Source organism: Varanus komodoensis, unplaced genomic scaffold (genome assembly GCF_004798865.1).
Source record: "Varanus komodoensis strain SLA01 unplaced genomic scaffold, ASM479886v1 scaffold29_3, whole genome shotgun sequence".
In the NCBI taxonomy this organism is placed as follows: Eukaryota; Metazoa; Chordata; class Lepidosauria; order Squamata; family Varanidae; genus Varanus; species Varanus komodoensis.
Window position 1 is genome coordinate 647,442 of NW_025335760.1, and position 12,092 is coordinate 659,533.

The 12,092-nt window shown below is 56.0% G+C and overlaps 2 protein-coding genes across 2 annotated transcripts; one reads left to right on the plus strand and one right to left on the minus strand.

Annotated features, from left to right (window-relative positions):
* The first annotated feature begins 2,325 nt into the window (after positions 1-2,325).
* Positions 2,326-4,934, plus strand: POLR2I (RNA polymerase II subunit I). Its single transcript, XM_044435571.1, has 6 exons — positions 2,326-2,417; positions 2,551-2,605; positions 3,172-3,245; positions 3,551-3,625; positions 3,772-3,823; positions 4,733-4,934. The coding sequence occupies exons 1-6, from the start codon at positions 2,359-2,361 to the stop codon at positions 4,793-4,795; spliced, it is 378 nt and encodes a 125-aa protein (XP_044291506.1). The 5' UTR covers positions 2,326-2,358; the 3' UTR covers positions 4,796-4,934.
* A 994-nt stretch (positions 4,935-5,928) lies between these two features.
* OVOL3 (ovo like zinc finger 3) lies at positions 5,929-8,803 on the minus strand. The gene is made up of 4 exons (XM_044435567.1): positions 8,710-8,803; positions 7,501-7,652; positions 7,067-7,250; positions 5,929-6,224 (listed from the first exon to the last, which is right to left on the minus strand). Exons 1-4 carry the CDS (start codon positions 8,801-8,803, stop codon positions 5,929-5,931), a joined length of 726 nt encoding a protein of 241 aa, XP_044291502.1.
* Between the last annotated feature and the right edge of the window lie 3,289 nt (positions 8,804-12,092).

Consider the following 12,092-nt stretch of genomic DNA (forward strand, 5'->3'; position numbering starts at 1 on the left):
TGATGAGCACGCTTTGGGTCTGATTCTGTTGCCCGCTGCGGATCCACCCCACAGCTGCTCCATCCAGCCCCCTTTTGCCAGGACATTTTGGCACCCAGTTCCAGGGCTAATCATGCAGCCCGGATGCGTGTATAGTAGGAAAAGGCTGCCCTTGTCAACACGAGTGGGGCAGCCTACATGCAGCAGGCTAAAGTTTGGCAGATGTCCCGTTCTCTCCGCAGCGTCTCTGGATCTCAGCTCCCTGGCTGTGGATCCGTCCCAACCCTCTCGGAGATGGGCACTGCAGATAAGCCAGGGAGGAGTCGCACAGGGCAGGCGCCTTCCCATTGTAGGAACCTCCTGCAGCCCGTGCTTTGTGCTGGCTGGCGGTGACGGGAATTGCTGTAGGACGAGCTAGAGAATTGCTGTAGGACGAGCATTTCAGCTTTAATTTAACTTTCTTGAAAGAACCAGAGTAGTGGCAGAACTGGTGCAGGAGATGGAAATGGTCTCTGAAAACAACAGGCTCCTTGACCCCTTTGATTAGCCACGTAATCTGATGACGTTCACATCTTCGTGCCTTGTTATAAATTAAATGGGAACATCCAGGAAGGAGCCGCTTCCCGCCATTCGAAAGGGAACAAAAAAGTTCTGTTAGATGACTAACATGGTAAACAGTCTTTTTAACCAGATTATAAAATCAGTCAACTAGAAAGACGCTGCTGAAAGAAACGCACCTGATGTGCTCAAACATGCCATCACAAAGGGAACCGTGTGTGTGTGTGTGTGTGTGTGTGTGTGTGTCTGAAGTAGAATGAGAGAGGACAGGGAAACCAGAAAATCTCTTTCTGCCAATTCATACAATGCTTTCTTGTAAAGATTTGGATGATAGCAAGAAGTATTCAATAGCAAAATATACCATGTTCCCCAACTTTTATAGGGTTGGAGATCCTGAAGCAAAGCAGGGTCAGGCTCGGTTAGACTCTGGGAAGGTGACCTGAGTGTGTGATTCTGTGATTCTTGTTGGGAACTTCCCAGGGAGTTTTTGGCTATGGGCAGTACAGAAATGTAAATAAAAACTTGCAATAGCAACTGCTTTTAACAGACTGCAACTTCTGATCAAGATTTGGGCCTACTGCTTTACAGCAAGACTGATCTGTTTGTTTTATGTGCACTGTAGCAGTATATTGTGGGTTCAGACACTCACATGAAGAAAGGCAGGGCTTTTTTTGTCACAGAAAGCACTGGAACAGCGTTCTGGCACCTTTTTTTGACGGATTTGTCCAAGTGATTGTGAATCGCCCTGTTGGGCATAGCAGATCTGCGGCAAAAATCATGAACATAGTGCCTGCGGGCTGCTTGTGTGTCGGTGCCGATTGTGAGGGTGCTGCTTGGTGGCAACCATTGTGTAAAAGTGTGACCCCAAGACGTGAGTTCCGGCACTTTTTTTTTTGTTTACAAAAAAAGCACTGGAGAAAGGTTTTCACAAACAGATGTTAGCATGAAACAGCACAGCACAGCACGATTCTGCCAGTGGTTCCACTCCCTTTCCTGTGCCTTGAATAGAGACAAACGTGTGTGGGTTAAATTCATTCTACAAGCGAAGAACAACCCAGTTTACGGATGGCTATTGCTTGATTGTGGTTTCTTGTATGTGCTTCATACGGGGTTGAAATGTCTCAGCTTGAGTCACTGCATGCACACAACCCTTGCCCAAGAATTTGGTTTGTGGCTTCCGACAGCAAGCAACCTTGCTTGTTATTCAGAATAATTAGTGGCTCACCAGCACCTACCTGCCATGTTTGTGGATTTTAGCTGCGCCTTATTCAGCCAAAGCGTTTGTTTTGTGCCTGCTGATCCCTGCAGCATCTCTTCAAAAACAGATTTTCCGAGCTGGGTAATTGCTGGCGGCTGAACACAGTTTGAACGTATCTTTCGGCAGCCTCCAGTCACAGCTTCTTTTGGGAAGGAGGGTGTGACACAAAGACCAGGCAGCACAAGTGCTTTCACGTGAAGTGCACAGGCAGAGCTGCGCTGGAGGAGCCCAAGACCCGAAGGTGGGGAGAACATCGGGCCAGTCACCGACTCTCAGCCTGGCCTACCTCGCAGGGCTGTTGTGGCGGGGATAAGACCGAGCGCAGGAGCGGGAGAATGATGGAAGCCGCCTTGAGTTCTTTGTGCGAAAAAAAAGGCGGGATATAAATCAGACAGACAGACAGACAGACAAAGGCGGTTCTCCGGCGGCGTCCATCAAAGCCCCGCGGAGAAAGAGAAGCGCGCTCCGCCAAGGCCTTTCTGGCGCCCGGCGGCTTCCGTAGAGGCCCCGCCCCGCGCGCCTGCGCACTCGGGGAAGGGAAGGCGCCGTCGCCCGAGGTTGCCATGGAGTCGGAAGGGGCCTACGAGCCCTGCTTCGTCGGGATCCGCTTTTGCCAGGAGTGGTGAGGAAGGGGCGAGGCGGCGGGGCCGGTGGGGCGACGGCGGCCTGCTCGCCAGCCTCCCGGGGCGCGGGCCCGGCGCTCCCCGCGCTCCCGCTGCCCCTTTCCTTCCCTTTCCTTTCCTTCCCTTCCGCAGCAACAACATGCTGTACCCCAAGGAGGACAAAGAGAACCGGATCCTGCTCTACGCGGTGAGTGCGCGGCCGCCGCGCCCCCGGCCCACGCAGCGCTGGCTTCCGCGGACCGGCCACCCGCAGGCGGCCGCGAGCCTGGCCCACACGGCGACGCAGCGGCGGCGAGCGCGGGGCCTCCGCCCGGCCCGCTTGGCGCTGATGGCCCCCCCGCAGGCCGGGGAGCCGCCTGGGGGTGGGCGGTAGCCTCTGCCGGGGGCTGAGTCTCACCTCAGGTAGACTGTCGCTGGACGTGGAGATTCACTGCAGGCTGTTATGGGTGGTGACCGCTGATCCACTGCCACCACATTTATTTTTCTTAAAAGTGATGTGAGCAGCACACAGGTCTACACGGTGATAAATGCCGTGAGCGTGATCTGTGGAAGACAAGGTATTTGCATCGGTTGGCAAATGATTCTTGCAACGGCTCTGGCGAAATACAGCATTTAAGCACGGGGCTGCGGAGGCAGCTCGGTGCAGGCAGCATCCCTCTCTTGCCAGCGGTCTTTGCATATCAGGTTGGCCTACCCTGGAGAGGAGCGTGAGTGTGCAGGTGTTGAATTTTCTTCTCTTCCCCCTCTCAACAGTGCCGCAACTGTGACTACCAGCAGGAGGCCGACAACAGCTGCATCTACGTTAATAAGATCACGCATGAAGTTGAGTGAGTATTGACAGCAGCCCTCAGGCTTGGTCGGGAATTAAAATGAGGAAACAAACATCAGGTCAAAGAGCAAAGAGATCTGCTAAGATCACAAAGTGCCTGAGAGTCAAAGAGGCAGCTAGCTGGATACTGGGAGTGGCTCGGAGAGAAGTGCCCAGAGGCCAGGGAGGAGTATAGAGAGAAGTGGCTTTGAGGCGGGAGTTGAAAGTAAAGTTAATTGTTAAGGTTGGGCTGCCAGGTGTGTGTTGCAAGCTGCCCCAGTTAGAAGAACAAACTAAAAACCCCCTTCAACATTTTGATTTTAGCGAATTAACCCAGATCATCGCTGATGTTTCTCAGGATCCAACTCTGCCCCGAACAGAGGACCACCCCTGTCAGAAGTGAGTACTACGCTCTTGACACTTTCGTTTGATAGATACGCTTAGCACAGAACAGCCTTTGGCTAAGGTCTAATGTTTCTTTCCCGGCATCTCCCAGGATCCGCCCAGATTCTGTGCTAACCAGGCCTGTCCACTCTGCCTTTCAGGTGTGGCCACAAAGAAGCCGTGTTTTTCCAGTCCCACAGTGCAAGGGCTGAGGTGAGGAGGCGCATTTCTAGCTTTGGGGGAGCTGACAGCAAAGTCAATCGCTGGCCAAGTCCCTGAGAAATGCCAGGAGCAAGAATATCCCGTCCTTCCGTTTCCTGTGCTTTCTGCTCTCCCTCTAGCTAGGCATTTACAAGTGGAGTGCTCAGCTGAGCATCTCAGCCAATCCGGCCCCTTGGTCTCCCATCTAATTTGCATGGCATTTGCCCATTGGCTGCTTCCCTTGCTGCCCAAATGTCCCATTTCAAGACCACTTCAATACGATGCAAACAAGCGACGTTCAGTCCACGCAGAGCAACGTGGGTTGCGATCCTAATGAGCTCATCGGAAGGAAATGATGCAGTCGGCCTGGAATCCTCCGTGCTGAAGCAGCGTGCTTTAGCGTTGATGTAAACTCAAGTAACACTGCAGTAATTATGTTGGAAGCAAACTGGAGGCATCTCTGGACTTCTGGAATGGAGGAATGAAAGAGCTGGTCAACGCCCTTTGGCCCAAGGGCCTGAGCCATTTCCCAGGGGACCTCCGTGCAGTGCTGGGTGGCCCCCAGATACCAGTATGTGTTAGCTTGGAGCCCTTGCGGCCAGCAACTACGCCTTAGCTGAGGCATTCAACCTTTTGGCCTGGGGGAGAGACAGGACTCCAGCAACCTGCTGCCCAGAGGAGGAGGGGGAGCTGCCTGGGGAACTCCGCCCTCCAGGAGTGGCCCCCAGGAAGCACGGTTGGAGCCCCAGGAGGGGCAGCTGGGCTTCTGGGCCCCTTGTTTTCGGGCTGTGGGCATGGGGAGGGCTTCTGTGTCCCTGGTTGGCGCGGCTTCCCTCCCTGATGTCTTCGTGGCCGCCTGGGCAAGAACACATCTAGCAAGGCATGTGGTCTGGCACTCTTGACCCCTCCCCTCTCTTCCAGGATGCCATGAGGCTGTATTATGTCTGCACAGCCCCACACTGCGGGCACCGTTGGACGGAGTGAAGCGCCTCTTGGCTGCTCCCCCCCCGCCTCCCGCTCGAGGAAACTCCTGGACGAGCCATGGGACACGTCCTCCGGTTAATCACCCCACTTGGACTGGGCTTTGCTTTTTGCTCTGCTAATAAAGATGGTTTATTTTTCACAGACGTCTCGAGCATGTGCTTCCCTTAGACACCTGCCTGGGGGGACTTGGCACTTTGCAGGATTGGTGCAGCCAAGCCATGGGCCGCCAGGCTGCGAGCCATGAGGAAGTGGGGATACATGCCTGCCCTTTCCTCACTGCAGCCCAGCTCCGGGATGCGGCGCGAGCCCGAGAGCCGGCAGACAAGATCCACCTCCTGCTCTCCGAGTGGCAAAGAAACAACACGTTTTCCACACCGCTCACATTTTTATTTGATGGAGTTGGATCCTTCTTCTCCACCAACATTCGCCCCAGCAGTGGCTTTCAACAAACAGAGAACACAGTAGTAATCATGATCATGAAGAAGAACTAGTTGGCCACCCAGCAGAGCCCCAGTAGAACAATCATTTACTATATAGCCACTAATGAAATGCTGAAAAAGATTGGGCAAATGAAGATTTTGCTCAGCGCGTCAAAGATCGGGAGGCAGGCCCAACGTGCCTGGGTAGAGTGGTACGTGACTTGACAGAAAGCCCCATGCCCGCCGGTCACCCCTGTTGGCTCTCGGGGTGAGCGAGGGCACTTGGGGTGGGACGTCAAGAGAAGATCCTGACATGAGGTTAAGGTCGTACGAGAGCAGACACGGCCCAGGAGGGAGGCAGCCAGGCATAACAAGTAAAAAATGTCAACCTCCGGAAAATCTGTTTGATTTCTAGACATGTTTCTAGCCCATAAGGCTGCCAAAGTGATTTTGACAAGGGGTAGGCCTCAGAAGGTGAAACCTTGGAAGAAAACGTGCTGGACTCCCAAACCCTGGAGGGGGGAACAGAATCCGCACCGCCTTGCCGGGTGCCGTTCCTTTGGGTGGCTGGAAAATAACCGACACAGCCCAGGAGTGCCTAAAAGCGGAGGCCTGCCTGGCGGAGCCCGTTTCTGGCTCCAATTTCCACGCACAGGATCTGGATCCTGGGGTTCTGATCTGAGGGCAAGCGCAGCCTGCTCCTCCGCCCTGACCTCAAAACGCAGCGGGGTAGAGAAGGTGGAACCTGGCGCGCAGGTCAGCAGCCGGCCCTGGCCGCGGGAGCCCCTTCCCCAGGAGGCCATCTGTGGGGTGCAGCCGGCGCACGTGGGCGTGAAACTCGTCACTGCCGCTGCAGGTGAAGCCGCAGTCCTCGCACACGAAGAGCTTGGAGCGGCGCTCACGGTAGGCGTAGCGCTGCTGGACGCCGTGGATTTTCCTGAGGTGGGACTCCAGGGAGCAGCGCTGGGTGAAGGCCTTGCTGCAGGCGGAGCAGCTGTACGGGCGGATGCCTGCCGAGGAAGCGGGGCTGGGTAAGTGCGGGCCGGAAGGTGCATGAGATCACCTGGCCCAGGTAACGCGCCAGCTCCCCCGGTGCCTTGATCCACCTTGCAGAATGAAGCAATGCAGAGGGTGCCTTGGAAGGCTGGGGAAAAACTTTTAGCCTTTAGCTGCCTCGCATGCCTGACTGGTCGATCTAGGCATCAGGCACAGTCGCTGAAGAAAGCGAGGAAGCAGCGCTTGCTAGCCGGGATAAAATGCAGACGGAAGGGCCTGGAAGAGCCGCAAAAGGATCTGGGGGAATTGGCAGATTTCCATCCGAGCTGCCGGCTGGAAACACAAAGCCAGGAGCAAGGATTGAACGGTCTGAGGTGCCCTTGAACGGATGTGGGTGTCTGATCCTTTTGTGGCAGCCCGGGTAGCTGCACTGAGAGACTTTCAGGCAGCAGAAGCGTGTGGATTCCGGATTTAGACTGAAAGCTGAAATCGACACACAAGCCGGGCTGCCGAGCAAAGTGCTCCCTGGGATCCCACCCCAGGGGAACGATTGGGAAGGGGCTGGGAGGGGGTGCAAAGCCCGTCACAGGCATTTGGCAGCCCCTCGTGGTGCTTTACCACTCTTCAGGGCTTGGAGAGCTGTGTGGTGTAGTGGTTAGAGCACTGAGCGAAGGCCCTGGACCACCAGCACCCGTCTGGCTAAGTGGGTGGCTGCCCCGATCGACGTGGGGGAGAGACCCCGTGTGCTGCCTCCGCTCCTTGCGGAAACGGCACGGGGGAAGCGGGGCAGGCCCCCGGAGGCGGCCCTCCCTGAGCGGAGGCGGCGGCAAAGGCCCTGCCGGGGCGCAGGCCCCACCTGTGTGCGTCCTCAGGTGCCGCTTGAGGTCGAAGGTGTCGTTGAAGCCCTTGCTGCAGTACGAACAGGTGTGCTTCTTGACGGCGCTGTGGCATTTGAGGTGCCGGCTCAGCATGCGCTGCAGCGGGAAGCGCTTGCTGCACACGCCGCACTGGAAGTCCGCCTCCGTGGCCGGACCCCGGCCCTGGGGAGCGCAGAGAATGGGGGCTCGGTGGGGCACGGTACTCGCGAGGAGAACGAGGGGCTGCAGTGCCGCCTGCCGCCCTCCCGGGACGCTGACTGCAGTCCCCACTTTCCCCGCCGGCGCAGCAGGGAGGATGATGGAGCGGCGGTGGGCGCCTGTGGCTCCTGGCAGGGACACTGGTGGACTGGAAAAACGGCCGCGCGCCCCCCCCCAGCCAGGCAGCCGGCCCGCTGCACCCACCCTTGCTGACCTTGCTGCTCCGAGGAGATTTCCCCACGGCCCTTGGTGGAACGTGAAACGGGGTGTAGCCGTGGGGCCCCCCTCTCGGCATCCTTCCCCACAGGCTCATGCTGCCGTCTCCAAGAGTCCCGGGCTCCGTGAGGCTCTGGGTTGTGCCGGCTTCTAAAAGATCCAAGCGACAAACTCGCCGGGATGGGCCTTTACTGCATGCTCCTACAGTGGCCCGTGGTGAAGAAGAGAAGAGAAGGAGCCACATTTTGTCGCAGGGCCAAACGCTCTGGTGTGCTGGGTCCACAGTTTTCTTGTATTCTTTGGTCTCCATGTGCAGTTGCCCAGAGGAAACCAAAACCCACTGACCGCTCAGTGGGTTTGTTTGCTGAAGCTTCCCCAGAGCGGCTTATGAACGATCAGTAAGAACCAGACAGGCCCGGGTTGCAGGTTTACAGACTGATATGCACAGCACAGAAGGAGAAGAGTATGAGGAGGGCAGAGGAAAGATGAGCGCTCTTGGACAGAGATTCTTACATTGCAAAGTAGCCCTTAGCATTAAAACAGTGGAGCAGAGACCTGCTTCAATCCAAGGGACAAATTCCATTCCAGGGAAGCACCTACGGTTACATTCTGTCTGTGTGCGGGCACTGGGTAAACGAGAGATGGCCAAGCACAGGTGGGTGGGGTCAAGTGTGCTACCTCCCTAGCTTAAGCCTACTCGTAAGTAAGCAAGCAGGACAAGCCCCTGGGCATGCAGGACAGAGACTGCAGCTCTTTCAAGCAGCATGCCAAGTGCCAAGCTGCTGCTGCTGCTCAGCTGTGCGCATATAGATTAGCAACTCCCAAAGAGGTTTGGAGCTGCACATAGGTTTTGCCCCTAGGAAATCAGAATTTCAAAGAGGACCTCAGTTCTCTACCCCCCCAACCCCCAATACAGCCAAAACACCTCCTTGATGTTCCTTGGGAAAATGCCTAATTGAATGGAGGGATGTGTATTTCTAGCCCAGGGTAACCTTTCCCAAATCTGGTGCTCTCTGGTTCTGTTGTACTACAACTCCCATCAGCAGTGGCCCTGCTGACTGGGGAAAAGGGGAGTTGCAGTCCTATCTGTCCAAAGAGCAGCAGTTTGGAACAATCTAGTCAAGAGGCCGGCCCGGGTGTATACATCTGATCCCAGATAAAGACAATGCAGAACACGAAACTGCCGCAGGTCAGCAGGTGCGCCTACCTGGGATGTACAGGTCTCCTCGGAGCTGGTCAGAGAGCTCCCCCCAGTTCTGGGATCTTGAGCTGCGCTGTTTCACCAGGAACGACTTCGGCATGGCTGCTCAGGTGCGGGCTTGGGATTCCTTGGGCCAAGTGCACTGACACCTGAAGGCCAAGCGGGGAGAGGACCATTCTTATTAAGAGAACTTGGAGTCTGAGGCCCCCGGTTCCTAATCTTTATCCCTCCAATATCCAGGCTTTCTTGGCAGTCCATGTTAACCCTAGGTTCCACACCATTAAATTCTACCGTATAATTCCCACACTTGGATCCAGGAGGGGTATGAAGCTGCCCCTCCCAGCAGGCAATTAATTTTTTACTTACAGCTGTTGTGGATATGCATTTTCTGCTGCCCCCCTGCCCCCCCCCACCCCATCTGCACGGGAGCCAGTGTGGTGTAGTGGTTAAGAGCCTGGGATTGGGACTCAGACGATCCGGGTTCCAGTCCCCGCTCAGCCATGGAGCCAACTGGGTGACTTTGGGCCAGTCACAGACTCTCAGCCCAACCTACCCCACAGGGTTGTTGTGGTGGGGATAAGATGGAGGAGGAGAATGATGTAAGCTGCCTTGAGCCCTCTGTAGGAAAAAGGCAGGATATAAATCGGAAAATAAATAAATAAATCATTCCCCACAAACCTGACTGGCTTCGACGTAGTCACCTGCCAGAAGATGCAGCCCAGCCCAACCTTTAACTTAGAAGGCAACAGGGGAGCTAAAGTTCCTTTACAAGCAAATCGGAGCCAGGCTCCCCGAGATGTGTTTAAGAATCACCCCCCCACACCCCAGGTTTCCAGGCTAGACACCCACCCAACCACCCTCCTTCCAGCAAGGCGAAGCTCTCCGGAAGTGGCACTCAGAAAGCCCTCGCTTGACTTCTGGTCTCCACCAAGCACGATCTGAGGTTGCAGCCGCCGATGAAGCAGAAGGTTCTGGGGGTGAGCAGAGTGCCGTTCATGCTATTTAAAATCGGGAGCCGAACGTCCCGGCGATTTGAATGGGTGCCATGCACATAAGTTTTGAATAGGGGACCGCCGCCTTCTTTGCATGCCCGGTACTTCTAACTGCAGAGGCAACAAAGAGCCTCCGCTGCGCTATGCAAATCCTGCCCTTGACTACGGAGACGGTTACCCAGCTGGTTCCTGCGGCACGACAGGTGCAGGCACTGGCTCATTCCCGATTTCAGTCAGGTGAGATTTCGGGCGTGCGATTTCTCACACTGAGATTGCAGAATCAAATCCAAATCGGTATGTTGATAGACCGATGACCCAGCTGCTCCGCCACGCCACCACCTCCGGTCATCCCGGCTTCCTGGGCACAGAAGATCCTTGCAGGTGAACACAGCCATCCACTTCATGGGTTCCCGGCTGTTTTCAGTTTAATTCAGCATGTGCGTTTGGCCCCTAAATGGCCAGCCCCACAGGATGCAGAAGGCCCGTCTTCTCTGTCCTTTCAGGTCTTCAGAAGACATTCTTGGAAAGCCACCGGCCCGGCTGAGTGCCGAGCAGAGTCGGCCTCTTCTCTCGTGACGCCTGCCGGGTGGCACGCCTGCCTCGCTACCAGTGTCATTATTTATTTGATTTATATGCCGACTTCTTTCTTGCGACGTTGTCTTCTCCTTATTGTTTTTCTTTTTCTAAACCAAGGGTGATGCGAACGATTCCAGCGTGTGGGCACATTTCGTGAAACGGCCCTTCCTTCTCTCCCTGCCCCCTTCACTTCGTAGCTGCTGCTGAGGAATTACTCGCAAGTAATTAAAAAGTAGCTTTAGTGATTGTTGCATGTTTAAATATCTTTGCTTTTTTCAGCAGAATGGTGGGGTGGGAGGGCATAAAAACCATCCCCTTGCGGCCACAGCCGTTGCGCCGACCCGGCAGCGGTGACTCACGCCCCCCTCTTCTGCAGAACCGTCACCGAGGTCCCCGAAGATCTTCCGGTGGTCCCACGTCCACCCACTGGAGCCCAGCGGGACCTCGGGGTGGCAGCCCCTTTCTGCGCCTTCCCTGCCTCGGGAGGCCGGGCAGGTGCCGACCAACCTGGTGCTTTCGGGCACCTGCTGAGAGGATCCTTGCCCTGGACGGCATTTCCTGTGGGTTTAGGGTGAATCCTGTCTTTAATGTATTGTTTCAAGTCATTTATCTGGGACTTGGCATGCAAATACCACAAGGACCATCAAAGTTTCCTCCCCGAGCCTGGCACCCCCTCCAGGCGTGTTGGACTACAGCCCCCATCTTCCTAGCCAGCAGTCGTGGCCAGAGGGGAGCGCAGGGGCCGTTGCTCCAGCGGCCAGCTTGGATCTGCTGGTTTTCCCAGTGCCAGCCCAGTTGCTCATCTGGCCTGCGGCGCCCGAAAGCAAGCAAATCTCTCCTTTCAAACAAGCGCTGCATTTCCATGTCTTTCTGAGCACCCGGATTTGAATAAACCTGTTTCCCTGGGCAGCGCTCCAAGCAGTTGGATATCATGCCGGGACCTGCTCGGAGCGCCTCAGGGCCCTTTTGGGGTTGTCAGGAGCTGGGCAGCTTTGGGGCGCCTCCTGCTGGCCAAACACCAGAAACACAGCCCTGGTGGTTGCAGGATGAGTCCCAGACTCGGCTGCAGCTGCCGGGGTCTTCAGGAACGCGCCTGGAGCCCTGGTGGAAGAGCTACTGAAGAAGCGGCTCCTCCATCCAGAAGCTGCCTCAGCAGCATGGGCTTCCAGTGCGCTGAAGATCTCTGTGGCGCCTGGGTCCCGCCTGCTGTCGCTCCTTATCCAGAGATCAACGTTCCGCCCCATCTTTGTATGCCAGCTTGGGGACAGTGGGAAATTCTGCACTATCCCCCCACCGTGCAAATGTGCATTTCGGCCACAGAGCACGGGTCCTCCAGCGCTGCGCATCCGAAGAGCCCACAGTGCTCCGGCCTCTTGTCTCATCCGCAGCAGCGGCCGGGGACGGAGGGAGAGGACGGGCTGCTTGGCTAGTCCAGGTGGGCCGCGGTCCTCAGCTCCTCGGAGGAGAATGGTGCACCACGCAATGTCCGTCTGGCCGGGCCCAAGTCCTGCTTTGTACATGCCTCTTTTTGAAGCAGTTCATGGGAACAACATTCAGCAAAAGCGAGACAGCTTCAGCCATGGACCTTTCCATGGATTATAGCAACCTAGTTTGTGACATGGCTAAGTGCTATAAACTCTTGAGTAGGTTTTGCACACTGTGTGCCTTTGATTGTAAACACTTGTGTCACTGTGGGTGTCCTCTCCCTTCTGTCCAGATCTTTTCCCATGGAACAGGCGCTCTCTCTTTTCGGGAGCCAGGGCTGGGGGGCAGCGTGGGAGAAGACAGTCCGGCTGGCAACCCTCATCCTTCCTGGAAGTG